The sequence below is a fragment of the Scyliorhinus torazame genome, chromosome 5 (genome assembly GCF_047496885.1).
Source record: "Scyliorhinus torazame isolate Kashiwa2021f chromosome 5, sScyTor2.1, whole genome shotgun sequence".
NCBI classification, from domain to species: Eukaryota; Metazoa; Chordata; class Chondrichthyes; order Carcharhiniformes; family Scyliorhinidae; genus Scyliorhinus; species Scyliorhinus torazame.
In genome coordinates, this window is record NC_092711.1 from 271,401,210 (window position 1) to 271,418,650 (window position 17,441).

A 17,441-nucleotide genomic window follows, 5' to 3' on the forward strand; every position below is an offset into this window, starting at 1 on the left:
ACCACGTGCACTCATAGTCTGCCTTCATAGATTTCCCAAGAGCAGATCTTGAAATGGACGAAGGCCACCAAGGAAAGTGCATCATGTTCAAATTTAGCACGACATTGGGGTGGAACTGGCAAAGTAACGAGCTGGTTTCAAGGCCAAGGCGGCACTTTACAAAAAAGAGGTGTGATTCGGAATGGTGTACCAAGCTGTACTGAGGGTCACGTTTAAAAACCAGGACCATCGCTTTAATACGCCAGAGGAGGCAAATTACTTTGTGAGAGAATTGATTGTGGTTATGGGAGTTTTGGGGGAGGTTTTTGAATTTTGCATGTTCATGTATATAGTTCCTGTTACTGTTTGTGTTTTAGCTATTTGGGGTTCCTTATTCTTCTTCTCGCACATGATTGTATGATTGGTCAATTAGGGATGTGGACTCTATTTATTTATTGTTTTGCCGAATGTGTACTTTTGGTTTGGATGAGGGACTGGGGTAAATGGGTGTCTGGCTGTTTCTGTTGGGATTCCATTTGTTTTTTTTCTCTTTTGGACTTGCTGGGCGGGGGTCGACTGGTTAGCGATTTTGCTAGTTAACGGAAGCAAAGTGGGGGTGGGGGCTTGGCTAGAAACTTGGGGTGGGAGTAGTTTCTGTTTTGCTTGTTTGTTGGGTGAGGTAATGGGTTTAGGTTGACTGGGCTTTCTGTGATGGGATGGGTGCCTACTTGAGCTGGGAGGAATGGTTAGCAGATGTTTAGAAGGGTGAGGGAAGAGGGGGTAGGATGTTGGGTGGACAGCCAAGGTGGGGGGGGGGGGGGGGGAGTTGAAGGGGGGGTAGATAAAATGCCAGCGCAGAGGGTCTCCACATATGAGCGACGTGGAGGTGGTCTGGATTCAAGATAGGTTGGCCCAGTTGCCCCCCTCCCCCAGGTTGGTGACCGTTTTAACGGTCCGGTTAAAAGTTCTCGTGTTCAGTTGAGGACTCTGAATGCAGAGGCAGACTCCTTGCAGGAGACACATTTGCGAATTGGGGATCAGACGAGATTGAGGAAAGAGTGGGTGGGGCGTTCCACTCAAATTTTGATTCCAGGTCGAGAGGAGGTTCGATCTTGATCAATAAGAGGATGGCATTTACGGCGACTAGAACTTTGATAGACCCTGAGGGGGTGTAATATGTTATGGTGAGTGGGGTGCTGGCGGGTGCACCAGTGAACCTTTATGCACCAAATTGGGACGATGCAGATTTTATCAAAAGGGTGTTGGCAGCCATCCCTGATCTGGACTCTCGCCAGTTGATTATGGGTGGGAGATTTCAATTGTGTATTAGACCTGAGGATGGACAGGTCAAGTTACTTCTAGGATGGCAAGAGAGTTGGAAAGGATTGGGGGGAGGGGGGGAGAAGAGGGAGGGGGAAGGAGAAGGAGGGGGAAGAGGGGGGGGGGGGAGGAGGAGGAGAAGGTGATGAGATTTAGTCACCCAAGAGAGAGGACGTTTTCCTCCTCCTCTCAACGTGCACCGGGTCTACTTCAGAATAGGGTTTTTTCCACAGTGGGAAAGGCGTTACTCCCCGGGATGGTGGGGCTGGGTACTCGGTGATAGTAATATCGGCCCATGCTCCATCTGTGTGGATATGCGATTAGAGACTGGCCGAGCCCAGAGCCCACCATAGAAGTTGGACACATCACTCCTGGCAGATAAGGGGTTTTGTGAAAAGGTGACTTTGGCCATAGGGAATTACTTGGATTCCAACCAGAATGGGGAGGTCTCTCCTTCCAAGCTCTGAGAAACGGTAAAGGCGGTGATCAGAGGAGATATAATATCGTACCGGGCCCACAAGGTTAAGGCTGGCAGGGCTGAAAGGCCGAGGTTGGTAGACCTAATCTTGGAGTTGGATCAGCAATACTCCACGTCCCCTACAGCGAAGTTGTTCACAGAGAGAAAGAGGCTCCAAATGATGTTTGAGCTTGAATCAACGGGGAATGCGGCAAGCCAACTTCGCCGTTTGGGAGGGACATTTTCTGAGTGGGGATAAAGCCAGTCAATTACTGGCTTACTAATTGGGACGGCAGGCAGCAACACGGCATATAACTCGGATTTCAAAGATGAGGGAGGAGAACTGGTTACTGCCCCGGATAAGATTAATGGAGCTTTTGAGGTTTTTTTATCGAGGGTTGTACAAGTCTGAACCGCCGGAAGATGGCTCCGAGATGGGGCGATTTTTATTTTTTTTATTTTTTGGCAAATTGGACTTCCCAATGGTAGAAACAGTGAAGATGGAGGGGCTGGACACCATTGCAGTTGGAGGAAGTTATAGACCTTATTGGTTCCATGCGATCGGGAAAAGCCCCAGGGCTGGATCGTTTTCCGGACAAATTTTACAAACATTTCACGGTCTTGTTGGCACCGCACTTATTGGGAATGTTCAATGTGCTGAGAGGGATGCTGCCTGCCATGCTGACACAAACCTCAATTTCTTTAATCCCGAAAAAGGACAAAGAACAGTGGGTCTTATAGACCTATTTCAGTATTGAACGTTGACGCGAAAATATTAGCTAAGGTTCTGGCAAAACGTTTGGAAGGGTGCTTACCACAAGTGATCTCCGAGGACCAGACAGGATTTGTCAGGGACCGACAGTTGACGTCCAACATCAGGAGGATTAATGTGGTCATGGTGGAGCAGGTGCCGGAGGTGGTAATCTCCATGGATGCAGAGAAGTGTTTGCTGGAGATGGGGAAACTATCACGAAAAGAGGTGAGGGTGAAGTGGGAATTAGAGATGGGCCTGGGGCTAGAGGGAGGGGTGTGGAGTGAGATCCTGCATAGATTGAACTTTACCTCTTCCTGTGCTAGGTTGACCCTGATACAATTTAAAGTAGTACATAACTTAACTCAGACTTGTGTGGGTGGGTTCTTCCTGAGGTGGAGGAAGCATTGTTCAGGAGAGCCTGCGAATCACACTCGCCCCAAGGTAGTTGGGTTCTGGGTCTCATTTTTTGAGATCATGTCTGAGATCATTGGGGTTAAACTAGAGCCACGTCCGCTGGTGGCAATCTATGGGGTGTCAGACTCCCCAGATTTCCTTTGGGAGAAGGCTGATGTCTTGACCTTTGCCTCCTTGGTGGCTTGGAGGTGAATCCTGCTTGGATGGAGGTTTGCGGTGCCATCCAGGGCCTTGAGTGACCTGCAGAATTCCTGCGATTGGAAAAGATTAGATATACCCTGAGAGGGTCAGAAGAAAGGTTTTATTCCAGGTGAATGTCTTCCTTTAAGAACCTGTTCGTGGCCAGCAGTTAGGGGGATTGGGCGGGAGGTTAAGAGTGGAGGGGATAAAGTAGGGAGGATAGGGGATTTAGGGTTGTTGCTGTTACTTTGGTTTTTTTTTAAAATATATATTTTATTCAAATTTTTCGGCCAAACAAAACAGTACAAAGGTTTTTCCCCTTTTTACAACAATAAAACAATATAAATAACAGTGACCGTTTTTAACAAATAAATAAATAATATATAAACTAAATGGCAACTGCCATAACAAAAATAATAGCTCTCCCAAATAATAGAATCAAGCAATCCAATATACATAACCAAGTACAAATATCTATACAAAAACACCCCTGAGGACCCACCCAAGCCCTCCCCCCTGGGTTGCTGCTGTTACCTTCCCATTTCCTTTATCGTTCTGCGAGGTAGTCAATGAACGGTCGCCACCGCCTGGTGAACCCTTGAGCCGAACCCCTTAGTGCGAACTTTATCCGTTCTAGTTTTATAAACCCTGCCATGTCGTTTATCCAGGTCTCCATGCCCGGGGGTTTGGCTTCCTTCCACATAAGCAATATCCTTCGCCGGGCTACTAGAGACGCAAAGGCCAAAACATCAGCCTCTCTCGCCTCCTGCACTCCCAGCTCTTCTGCAACCCCAAATATAGCCAACCCCCAGCTTGGCTCGACCCGGACCCCCACCACCTTCGAAAGCACATTCGCCACCCCCACCCAGAACCCCTGCAGTGCCGGGCATGACCAAAACATGTGGGTGTGGTTTGCTGGGCTCCTCGAGCATCTCCCACACCTATCCTCTACCCCAAAAAATTTACTGAGCCTTGCTCCGGTCATATGCACCCTGTGCAAAACCTTGAATTGTATCAGGCTAAGCCTGGCGCACGAGGACGAAGAGTTTACCCTACGTAGGACATCTGCCCACAGCCCCTCTTCAATCTCTTCCCCCAGCTCTTCTTCCCATTTTCCCTTCAGCTCATCCACCATGATCTCCCCCTTGTCTCTCATTTCCCTGTATATATCCGACACCCTACCATCCCCCACCCATGTCCCTGAGATCACTCTATCCTGAATCTCCTGTGTCGGGAGCTGCGGGAATTCCCTCCCCTGTTGCCTCGCAAAAGCCCTCAGTTGCATGTACCGAAATACATTCCCTTGGGGCAACCCATATTTTTCCGTCAGTGCTCCCAGACTCGCAAACGTCCCGTCTAGGAACAGATCCCTCAGTTGCACAATCCCAGCTCTCTGCCATGCTCTAAATCCCCGATCTATTCTCCCTGGGACAAACCTATGATTATTTCTTATCGGGGACTACACCGAGGCTCCCGTCATTCCCCTATGCCGTCTCCACTGCCCCCAAATTTTCAGTGTTGCCACCACCACTGGACTTGTGGTGTATTTCTTCGGGGTGAACGGCAACGGCGCCGTCGCCAGTGCTTGTAGGCTGGTTCCTTTGCAGGATGCCATCTCCAATCTCTTCCACGCCGCTCCCTCCCCTTCTCCCATCCACTTACACACCATTGAGATATTGGCGGCCCAATAGTACTCACTTAAGCTCGGTAGTGCCAGTCCCCCCCCTATCCCTGCTATGCTGCAAAAACCCCCTCCTCACTCTCAGGGTCTTCCCAGCCTACACAAAACTCATGACACTTTTCTCGATTTTCTTGAAAAAAAGCCTTCGTGACCATCACCGGGAGGCACTGAAACACAAAAAGGAATCTCGGGAGGACTACCATTTTGACCGCCTGCACCCTACCCACCAGTGACAGGGGCACCATGTCCCATCTCTTAAAATCCTCCTCCATCTGTTCCACCTATCGTGTTAGATTTAGCCTATGTAAGGTTCCCCACTCCTGGCTATCTGAATCCCTAAGTACCGGAAATCTCTTGTTACCTTCCTCAGCGGTAAATCATCTATTCCCCTACTCTGCTCCCCCGGATGCACCACAAACAACTCACTCTTCCCCATATTCAATTTGTACCCCGAGAATTCCCCAAACTCCCTGAGTGTCTGCATTATCTCAGGCATCCCCTCCACTGGGTCCGCAACATACAGCAATAAATCATCTGCATACAATGATACCCGGTGTTCTTCTCCTCCCCTAAGTACTCCCCTCCACTTCCTGGAGCCCCTCAATGCTATGGCCAGGGGCTCAATTGCCAATGCAAACAGTAACGGAGTCAGGGAACACCCCTGCCTCGTCCCTCTATAAAGACGGAAGTAGTCAGACCTCTGCCTGTTCGTGATCACACTTGCCACCGGGGCCCTATATAGCAGCTGTACCCATCCAATAAACCCTTCTCCAAAACCAAATCTCCTCAACACTTCCCACAGGTAGTCCCACTCCACTCTGTCGAATGCTTTCTCGGCGTCCATCGCCACCGCTATCTCCGCCTCCCCCTCTGGTAGGGGCATCATCATCACCCCTAGCAGCCTCCGTATGTTCGTGTTCATGCTGTTACTTTGTTAAAGTGAAAATGACAAACTGTATGATTTAGTAAAGCCTTTGTATGTAAGAATTTGATGATGTTTGGAATAAAATATATTTTTTTAAAACATGGGCAAGGAATCCTACTGATTACTACATGCAGTCCTCCCTCCGCTCAAAGTGGAGCTGCCACTTGGAGGAAGCGCTGAGATGGATGGCAAAAATGGGGCATTTGCACAATGTTCAGCAACATTTGCGACGACTCGGATAAAGAAACAGTCAGAGTCCAAATGCAACCAGTCCAGGACAATATCCAGGCTTAGGCTGACAAGTAACATTTGCATCACACAAGTGCCAGGCAATGACCTTCTCCAACAAGAGAGAATCTAACCATCGTCTCTTGATATTCAGTGGTTTTGCTCCCTGAATCTTCCACTATCAACATCCTGGGTGTTACCATTGACCAGGAACTAGACTGGACTAGCAATTTGAATACTCTGAGAAGGTCAGAGACTAAGAATCGTGCAGCGAGTAACTCACCTCCTGACTTGTCAAAGCCTGTCCACAATCTACAAGGCACAAGTCAGGAGTTTTTAAAAAATATTCTCCCTTTGCTTGGCTGGGTACAGCTCCAGGAACACTCACAGCTTGACACCATCCAGGACAAAGCAGCTTGATTGGCATTCCTTCCATAACGCTCACTCCCTTCACCAGTGATGCACAGTAGCAGCAATTTGTACTATCTGCACAAAGCACTACAACAACACCGAGGCTCCGAGACAGAACTCTCCAAACCCATGATCACGACCACTGGAAGGATTTGCAAGTGCAGTAGATACATGGGAAATTACCACCTGGAGGTTCCCCCTCCAAGCCATCACCATCCTGACTTGGAAATACATTGCCATTCCTTCATTATCACTGGGTCAAATTCTAGAATTCCTTTTCTAGTTAGGTGTACCTACACCATAAGGACCAGCAGTCCAAGGCGACAGCTCACCATCACTTTTCAAGGGCAATAGGGATGGACAGTAAGTGCTGGCCTAGCCAGCGAAACCAACATCCATCAATTTAATTTAAAAAGGAGCACTAGCTGCTGTTGATATGCCTTCACATTCTCTATAAATCTAAAAAGTCTACATGGCATACTAGTGCAAGGTTTCATGGATGGCGTTCTCCTTCATAGAATTTACAGTGCAGAACATACAAAAGTGCTTAATCAAATATAGTGCTCTTCTATTTCTCTCCCACTATACTGCAGATACCTGAAAATATATCTATCCCATTTTACAACATTCTGGTTCTCGTCTTCGTAGAATTATAGAATTTACAGTGCAGAAGGAGGCCATTCGGCCCATCGAGTCTGCACCAGCTCTTGGAAAGAGCACCCTACCCAAGGTCAACACCTCCACCCTATCCCCATAACCCAGTAACCCCACCCAACACTAAGGGCAATTTTGGACACTGAGGGCAATTTATCATGCAATATTCTCTCCCAAGGTGATTTGGAATCTTGTCTTTTGTCATAGTAAATAGTTTGCTGATGTAGTGTTAATAGTTCACAACTGATATATGTTTGCTAATTACCCCCAATATGCGTTCACTTGACTTCATTTATCCAAGTTACTTGTTCTGATTTCACATCTACTAATGGGGATATTTAATGTATCATGATAAAGAAAATAGGACAAATTATCAAGAACTGGATTGTATAAGTAACATCGACAAATACTTCTTCAAAACTGGCCTTTTGTGCGCTCAAGAATCAAAGGGTCAGAATCTCTGTGTTAAAAGTTCCTGCTGCACCTTTTTAAAACTCAAAACACTTTAATGTTGATAGGTCTGTTTTCATTGCTGGAAGTATGCATTCCCTAAAATGGGGTTAAGCTCTAAGACTCTGGCACCTGGGACCTATGTTTTTCTGGAACTTAGACTGCCCATTGAAGGTGGAGCAAACTATTAAATGCTTTCCTATTGACTTCCCAATGGATTCAGTTGGGACCAGCAATATGCAGATGTACAAAAGAAAACTAGCAGAAAATGCTTGGAAATTGTGGGTCTCCACTTTGCTAGGATCCTAGAAATGCCAAAACAAGCACATTGTAAAAGTCCATGGCAAAGAGTTATCTTAGACATCTTTCTGTGAAATTAATATAGAACTTTTTTGGTTTCTTGTCCAGTGCACCTAACCTGTCCAACGATATCTTCAACATGGAGTCAGCTTTTGTACCTACTGTACAGAGTACCCCAGCAATATCGACCTCAGTAGCTAATGCATGGGGAGGTAAGTTATTCCTGTATACTATAAAAATCATTGTTGCATCATTTTGCTTCATCTTGCAGTTGAGGTGAGCTTGATCTGTTTGTGGGTGAAGTGTAAACAGCATTGTTTTGCATCCACTTAATCTTACTTCGGGTGAAAACATTGGCTGGGTTTACAAAACACAAGATTGGGGGAAAGATGTTGATTTTCTATGTTTCTAATTTTTTTGCAATAGAGCTTTATTTCTGCTCGTGATGGATTTGCAGGGCATCTGGTGGACCAATGGTTTTCCAGAAAGCACCTTTAATAATAATAATCTTTATTAATGTCACAAGTAGACTTACATTAACAATGCAATGGCGTTAATGTGAAAATCTCCTAGTCGCCACACTCCGGCGCCTGTTCGGGTACACAGAGGGAGAATGCAGAATGTCCAATTCACCAAACAAGCACGTCTTTCGGGACTTGTGGGAGGAAACCTGAGAACTCGGAGGAAACCCACACAGACGCTGGGAGAATGTGCAGACTCCGCATAGTCAGTGACCAAAGCCGCGAATCGAACCCGGGTCCCTCATTCCATGGAAGAGGCTGTTTGACATGGGCAGGGTATTGATTGAGTCAGAAAGCAGAGTATAGGAATAATGGATATATACTCCAATTGGCAGAATGCCCCCCTCCCTTATTTCTTGGAATCATTTTTTAAAAAGTACCTTTATTTCTAGGAATCAATTTTAAAAAAATTAGTGGTCAAGTTCAAAAATAATTAAAGCAATTATTGGAATATTAGCTTTTTTCTCAAGAGGACTGGAATTTCATTTGGGTAGCACAGTTGCTTCACAGCTCCAGGTTCGATTCCCGGCTTGGGTGACTGTGCAGAGTTTGCACGTTCTCCCTGTGTCTGCGTGGGTTTCCTTCGGGTGCTCCGGTTTCCTCCCACAGTCCAAAGATGTGCGAGTTAGATGGATTGGCCATGCTAAATTGCCCTTGGTGTCCAAAAAGGTTGGGTGGGGTTACAGGGATGGCGTGGGCTTAAGTGGAGTACTCTTTCCAAGGGCCAGTGCAGATTCGATGGGCTGAATGGCCTCCTTCTGCACTGTAAATTCTATGAATACAAAAGGGGCCTCTGGGGAGGCGGTGGCATAATGGTATTGTCACTGGACTAGTAAGCTAAAGAGCCACGGTAATGCTCTAGGGACCCAGGTTCAAACCCCGCCACTGCGCATGGTGAAATTTGAATAAAAATTTTTAAAATCTGGACACTGTAACAGTTGTATAGCGCTCTGGTTAGACAGCATCTGAAGTACACTGTTCAGCTTTGGGTGCTGCATTTCAGCAAGGATATATTGGTTTTGCATGGATGTCTAGTGTAGCCTCACCAGGAAAATCCTCCTTTCCCATCTCCTTCAAATACCATGCCCCCAGAGGGTGTTGGACACCATGGACTTCCATTGGAGTGGTCCATGATTATGTTTGGTAAAGTACTGCAATGGTTTGCCATTGCCTTCTGCACAATGGCTGACCAGGAAACTCTCCCGCTTTACCACCTGCCATCAGATGTGTTGGAAGAATTTACAGGCTATTAATCAACCTATTGGTCACATTATGAAAGCACCTTCCGTGGCCATCAAATCCTGAAGTGGGGCTTGAACACCGAGGTAAGGACACAACCACTGTGCCTCCTCATTAGGAAAATACTAACACTGGAGGGGTTATGAGGATCTTCTGCATTAAGTAGAATGTATTTTCTTGAATATAGAAAATTACGGATTGATCTAATTTAAATGTTCAAAATGATAAAAGAATTTGATTGACTAAATATAGAGAGAAACTATTTCCTAGGATGGGAAAGTCCAAAATAGTGGACATAACCTTAAAATTAGATCTGAGCAATTAAAGGGTATTTTCAGGAAGTACTTGACAGCTGTTTAAAGTGGACATATGCAGCAATGTGCTCAGGACAGTCTGAGGTTCATTTACTAAGGGGTACTTTACTAACCTCTTCCTCCTGAAAAAAATCATGTTTGATAGCATTCAGAGGAGTCTGACTTTGTTGAAAAGAAGGGCGAAAGAATGACCAATTGATAATGTAGGTAAATGCACATGGGAGCCAATCTGGTGGCCTCTTTCCGCTTCTGGGATTTATTGGCCTAAAAATGCAGGCACCATATAAAACATTTGCTTATATATGGATAATATTCAAGATTATGCAATATTTTTGTTAAATCTGTGAGCAGCGTACAATGCATTCACCCATGGGTTGGGCAGGTGTGTTCTATGCAAATAAGAGAATTAAGTCATCGGACACATTTCCTTTAATTTATATCGTAACACGACATGAAAATCTGTTTGTCCTGATGTCCTGATAAATGGTGTGATCCTATTTTAAAGTTAAAGAAAGAACACACTTGCATTTATATAGCCCCTTTCAATATACTTATGTGCCCCAAAGCACATTGCAGCTAATGAAGTGTGTTCACCATTGTAAATGCAGGGAAAAGCAAAAGCCAATTTTGAAGTAAATTAAATAACACTGGCTACCAATTAAGTATAAGTTCCTTTCATGCTACTGGCAAAGAACAATTTTAACCCATTGCTTATATTTTTACATGGAACAAGACAATTCTACTTTCTCTTTAACATAATATATAGATCAAACCGAATGCAGTGCAAATGGCATAACTGAATAACCTTGAACATTTGATGACCCTTACCGATAATATTGGTTTGTTAGTGCAGAATTTGTGTAAAGTGATGGAGGGTGTCATCAACAGTGCTATTGAGCAACATTTTAACACCGCAATAGCCTGCTCACTGATGGTCCGTTTGGGGGCTCCACCAGAGCCACTCAGCTCCTGACCTCGTTACAGCCTTGGTCTAAACATGAACAAAAGAGCTGAACTCAAGAGGTGAGGTGTGACTGCCCTTGACATCAAGGCCACACTTGATCGAGTGTGACATTAAGGAGTCCTAACAAAACTGAGTCATTAGGAATAAGGCGGGAAACTCTCCATTGGTTGGAGTCATACCTAAGACAAAGGAAGATGGATGTGGTTGTTGGAAGTCAGTCATCTCCACTCCAGTACATCGCTGCAGGAATTCCTCAGGATAGTTTTCTCGAACCAACCATCCTCAGCTGCTTCCATCAATTACCTTTCATCATTAAAGGTGGAAGTCAGTCATCTCCACTCCAGTACATCACCTAAGATCAAAAGTAGGATGTTCGCAGATCCATGTTTAGCACCATTGGCGACACCTCGGGTAATTACGTAGTGCATTTTCCATATGCTGCTAGATCTGGACATATTCAGACTAGGGCTGCTGTTAAGTGCCAATGACCATCTCCAACTAGAAAGAATCTAATCTTGATATTCAATGGCATTATCATTGCTGAATCCCCCACCATCAACACGCTGAAGGAGTTACCATTGACCAGGAACTGAACTGCATCAGCCATATAAATACTGTGGCTGCAAGAGAAAGGCTGGGAATTCTGCAGAGGTTAACTCACTTCCTGGCTCCCCAAAGCCTGCCCATATCTACAAGGCACAATTCTGTGTGATGGAACACTCCTCATCTGGATTAGTTCAACTCCAACAGCAGTCAAGAAGCTTGACACCATCCAGAACTTTCAACATTCACTCCCTCCACCACACAGTAGCAGCAGTGTGTACCATCTACATGAGCTCACCACCACTTTCACAAGGGCAGTTGGGGATGGGCAACACATGCTGGCCTTGCTGAGACACCCATATTCCATTTAAGAAGAAGAAGAATCCTACTTACTGATAGAATAAGACAAAGTGACAACAATTTCATCACTCCTTGGAATAACGCAAGGACTTTTTCAGCTGAGACTTAGAACTGATCACAAAACATAGTTTAAAAATTGTGGTCACCAAACTGAGACCAGCAAGCACCTGTGACCAAATCCTCTTTTTAACTCGTTGCCAATTAGGCCTTTTGTTATTCAGTTCTCTGAATACCAATTTTGATCCCAGGTGGAAATTATTTGCGCCTCTTTCAGGATAAATATCTGAATTTTTGCAAAAGTCTAAAGTGCTTTAGAATTCCATGTTTAACTTGTAAAACGAATATTTTGTAGTCTATGACAACAAGACAATGTTGAGAGTGTAGTTGCACTGTTTTACAGCACTTCGTTGCTTCATTGCTAAGAAGTGTTTGGCATGGCTTTGTACTTTTTCCTGCATCATTACAGCATTAATACTTATACTACAGAGAAAGGTTAACTTCATTGAGCCTGCTAAATATGTCAGCCAAATAGCCCAATAAAACCAGGAAATGCTGGTGGAGGAAATGAATAATGAATCCAAAACAATGTGCATTCTTTCCCAATGCTTGCCAAAAATAAATTTTGCTCGGTTTCATACTATCCTGAACAAGAACTCCAGCACAAGCAACACATTGTAGTCACAGAGTTTCATTAGAACCAGTAAATGTAAATCCCAAGTTCAAGTTGGAAGGATCACATTTTCTTTTCCTTGTATTTTTTGTGGCTCTCTACTTCCTTCCACAAGATCAGAACGGTAGCCTTGTGGATAGCACAATTGCTTCACAGCTCCAGGGTCCCAGGTTTGATTCTGGCTTGGGTCACTGTCAGTGCGGCGTCTGCACATCCTCCCCGTGTGTGCGTGGGTTTCCTCCGGGTGCTCCGGTTTCCTCCCACAGTCCAAAGATGTGCGGGTTAGGTGGATTGACCATGATAAATTGCCCTTAGTGTCCAAAATTGCCCTTAGTGTTGGGTGTGGTTACTGGGTTATGGGGATAGGGTGGCGGTGTTGACCTTGGGTAGGGTGCTCTTTCCAAGAGCCAGTGCAGACTCGATGGGCTGAATGGCCTCCTTCTGCACTGTAAATTCTATTGTATTGTAATCAACATATTCAATTTAATGCTTTAAAAACGCTCCCATTTCCTCAAAATTGTCAAACACCGAGCATTAATTATGTCACTTAAATAACAAGCAGGTGCTATGGGTATTCAGATATTGATTCAGTTTAGTGTAATCTGGATGAAAAGCAGTAATGTTGTGAAAAGAGACTACTTGTCTGGTAGGTGCCTACAGCTATCAGTGTTTTTTTTACTATGATAAACTGACAATCAACTATATGAATTTATTTTAAAATGTGAGAGAAATTGAGCAAATATAAGTTCAATGCAACTAAACTAAAGGGCAATCTCAGCCCCTGAGATGTTGAATTCTCACTGATTTCTAAATAGGAAAGTTGAATAAATCAGAACTACGTATGGTGCTTAGTAAAGAATGATTTTGCATTGATGGCATAGACATAGATTTGTAAAGGAATGCGATAGACTGTAGCTTTATTAACCAATAGGCTATAAATCTATAAAATACATTATTTTATAAAACAAAATTCAAGTATCCATTTCCCAGGTAGCAGCATAACTTTTTCTGATATTTGTCAGTTTGGTTGCACACTTCAAATATACATTAATGAAAAATTATTTGTACGAAAAATTGGAAGGTCCAAGTGAGGAATTTGGAGCTTTTGGATACGTTTCTATTGAGCACTGAGAACCACTAATTCCTGGTATTCTGCTCATTAGATAATAAACATGATCTACATCATTTTGGGGTTAGGAGGTAAAGCAAAGTAAGGAGATGGATGCATAGTTATCTTACATGGAGTCAAACTATCTCTAACACCCAACTACTTGGAAGTGAATTGTAGTCTAATTGTGGCACCCATAGATGTTGTATGTTATGGAACTGAATCCATTGAACGCTTAAGATTTGCAAATTGATATTTACTACCGATATTAAAGTCATCGCAACCTTCAATACATACAGTTCATTTATAAAAATTCTAGCTACAATACTGATAAAATGTTTGTGGGCTGTTGGTGTAGGGGGAGAGGCTTGTTTAAATGTACTTGGCCCTTGATTAAGGGACTTCCCTGAGAGTCAGCCCCTGCCCTTGCACCCTTCCCCAACCTAACTTCTAGCTTCAATTCTGAGTTTTCTTTTAAGAAAACTACGTTGTGCTATTAGAATAGGTGTGAACACATGAAAAACATAATGAGCAGAATGAATTCCAAAAAGAGAAAATTATATAAACTTCTAATGCAGCTTTCCCTTTTGTTTGCAGGCTCCAGATTAGTGTTCTGTTTGGAGTCCAACTATTATTTGCAGGCATACTTAGGCAAGAAAATAGTTCTTAAAAATTATTTCCTCCCTGCATTCAAGATTTTTACCACCACGTCCCATCTATTTTTATGGTACGATGCAAATATGCAAGTGGTTCTTGAAAATGAATATATTTCCTTCTTCCCTCCCAAGTACCTCACAATCCATTTCCTTTCAAACTGATGGGCAGTTTTCCCAGACCCGTGTACAGGTTGCTTATTAACACAAATGTATTCAAACCATGTTATTGGTTAGGTCTGATCCAGACATTCCTAGCGACACAAATCAGAAAAATTATACAATCGAAAAGGAAGTTAGAAAGTTAACAAAAGCATGAGTATCTAATTCAGCCATTCTGGGTCCTGAAGACTTTTGTTCCCTCCACCTCCCCCTAAATTTGATCTTCCAGTATTAAATTCTCTTCTTTCTCATCCTTGCTCTCGCTTGGAGTATAGATCTTCTTGTTAGGGGTAAGTGTCTTGTCATATTTTTGAACTGTTTGTGCATTTAAACCGGATGAATGTCAGCTAAAGTGCATATATAGTAAACCGATATGTGAAGTATAGATATCTGAAATACCTTTTGAAAAAACATAGATCAGCATGGACTCTTCTGCAGTAAGATTGAATTCTTCTACATACAGCTGTTAAATTATCACATTTAATATGACCACTCGGTCTCACCTGGTGTGATCTTGCTCAGTGGAGAAGTGGAGGCAGTTAGTGACTGAACAGCATGGATGATGCCAAGGAAGAAGCTTTTTTAATTGTTCATTTCAGTTCAGTCTTATTGAAGGTGTACTCGGATGTGCTCAGGATAGCATATTTTGAAACTTTTTCAATATTCACTTTAGTTTGAACTGATTCAAAATTTAGTTGCTAAACACCCATTGGTGATGTCTAACTTATGGAAAGTAATAAATATATCAATTTCATATAATCATAAGTGGATATTAGTTTACAATGTTTTGGTGAGGTACGAGTTCAAAATTATATTCTTTAACATCCAGAAAAATGTATGCTCCACTTAATTTGGTTCCATTACAGCTGCATACTTTAAATATCTAATGTTCTAGTTCAAAGCAACTATCTTAGTCCTGGATTAAGTGTGCATATATATGACAAAAGATTAAGAATCCCATAGTTTTCAGGCCCCCTGAGAGAATGGTTTGCTCAAGTCTAGTTGAAATTGGTGGTGCTGATGGGGCTGCCCAGAACAAGATACCCGTAGTGCTGATGAACCAATGACCTCTTTTGTTCTGTGAAATGAATGCAGAAACCGGTGGAAGTTCTGCTGATTGACTGCATGGACAGCATTGAAACATTCTTCACTGCAATTTAAATCGCAATCTTTTGTGAGAAGATGAAAAAGAGTGTAATTCAGCCAGGCCAGTGACTATCGCTGTGCTTCTCTGTCCTTTTCATATATAGACGAGAGAGTCACCTTTTTATTGTCCTTTGCTGTTTTGTCACAATGTTGTTACAAATGGTTCCTCTCACCATTTCTCTTTTTCTATCTATTAGACCCATTTTCTGCCTCTGATGGTTGCATTGACTCTGTCTGTCGTTTGGACCTGTTTGACATGCAACCTGTTGAAGATGTAGTAAAAACCACAATCGCATCTAGTGCTGCTTCAAAGCAGACAGTGGCCCACCTTTTTAGCGGTAAATGGGAAATCTCGCACATTCTTTCACTTAGTCTAATCTCATTAATGCAGGCTCTCATACACCTAACCTGTTTGTTAACTTGATCAAATGTATTGAATTTTTTTCAGCTGGGCATTTAGCCTCCATGCAAATTCATTGGCAAGTTTAAATTTCCACAATATGCCACTGAGAAATACATATAAGCAATATTTTCTATTACGGAGTGTACACCCAGTCCCTTTCAAATTAGAGCGGGGAGGGGGGGCGTTCCATGCTTCAAGTTGGACCCTCTGGAACATTTCTGCAAAATGCAATGCAAAAGCATGCACGTGCCACCAAAAGCGCCAGAACGTTTTACACCCTGAGCAGAGGTTAATTAGTTTCAGCAGGGCTCCAGAACATTGGACAAGTGGGCAAGTTGTAGAATCCCTTTGCGAAAGGTGGGCATGGAAGAGTCACTGATGGAGGTGCTTAGAGCCCCTTGCAATGTATTGAATCAGGTTTGGACCATGGTTCAAGCTAACTGGCAGCCTTGAAGTGCAGGTAGGATAATGCCTCAGCTGAGAGCACAGCATACAGTCGAGTGGCCACCAATCAGTCACGTTCCAGTACAGCTATAACACTGGCATCTATCTGGCAATGTTAAAAATGACCCAGGTATGGCATGTACACAAGAAACAAGACAACCCAGCCAATGACTGCCCCATCAGTCTACTCTGCATCATCAGTAAAGTGATGGAAGGGTTCATCAACAACACTCAAGCACCTCTTATTCAGCAGTAATCTGCTCATGGCCACTCTGTTAGGATTCCGCTAGGGTCACTCAGCTCCTGACCACGTCTTGGAGTCAAACTTGGCACAGTTTGTGGTTGTTGGAGGTCAATCATCTCGGCTGCAGGGTATCACTGCAGAAGTTCCTCAGGGCAGTGTCTTTGACCCAACCATCTTCAGCTGCTTCATCAATGCCCTACCTTCCATCATAAGGTCAGAAATGGGGATGTTTGCTGATGACTGCACAATGTTCGAGCACAATTTGTGACTCCTCGCGTGCAGTCCATGTCCAAATGCAGCAAGACCTGGACAATATCCAGGCTTGGGTTGACACTGCCGTACAAGTGCCAGGCAACGATCACCTCCAACAAGAGAAGATCTGTCTAACCATCGCCTGTTGAAATTCAATGGTCATCACAAAATTCCCCACCACCAACAATCTGTGGGATACCATTGACCAGAAATTGAACTGGACTAGCCATATAAATACTGTGGCTGTCAGAGCACAGCAAAAGCTAGGAATCCTGTGGGGGGTAACTCACCTCCTGACTACCCAGAGCCTTGTCCACCATCTACAAGGGACAAGTCGGGTGTATAATGGAATACTCTCCACTTTCCTGCACGAGTGCAGTTCCAACAACACCCAAAATGTTTGATACTATCCAGGAAGCAGCCTGCTTGATTGGTAGCCCCTTCATGAACATTCAATTACTGCACCACCGAAGCACAGTGGCAGCAGTGTGTACCATCTAAAAGATGCACTGCAAGAACTCACCAAGGTTTCGTAGGCAGCACTTTCCAAACCCACAACCATGATCATTTAGAAGGATGAGCAGCAGATACCTTGCAGCACCACCACCTGGAGTTTCCTGTCCAAGCCACTCACCAACCTGACTTGGAAATATACTGCCAGCTGA

General features: G+C 43.9%; 1 protein-coding gene across 11 annotated transcripts in view; it reads left to right on the top strand.

Moving 5' to 3' along the window:
- LOC140421126 (phosphatidylinositol-binding clathrin assembly protein-like) overlaps positions 1-17,441 on the top strand; it is a 249,774-nt gene that overhangs the window by 170,743 nt on the left and 61,590 nt on the right. For 7 of the 11 annotated variants that reach the window (XM_072505543.1, XM_072505539.1, XM_072505536.1 and 4 more), the window contains 2 exons: positions 7,862-7,965; positions 15,631-15,771. In XM_072505543.1, coding sequence (XP_072361644.1) covers positions 7,862-7,965; positions 15,631-15,771 — 245 coding nt within the window. The remainder of the gene's footprint in view (positions 1-7,861; positions 7,966-15,630; positions 15,772-17,441) is intronic. The other 4 variants (XM_072505547.1, XM_072505545.1, XM_072505546.1 and 1 more) reach the window with 1 other exon arrangement.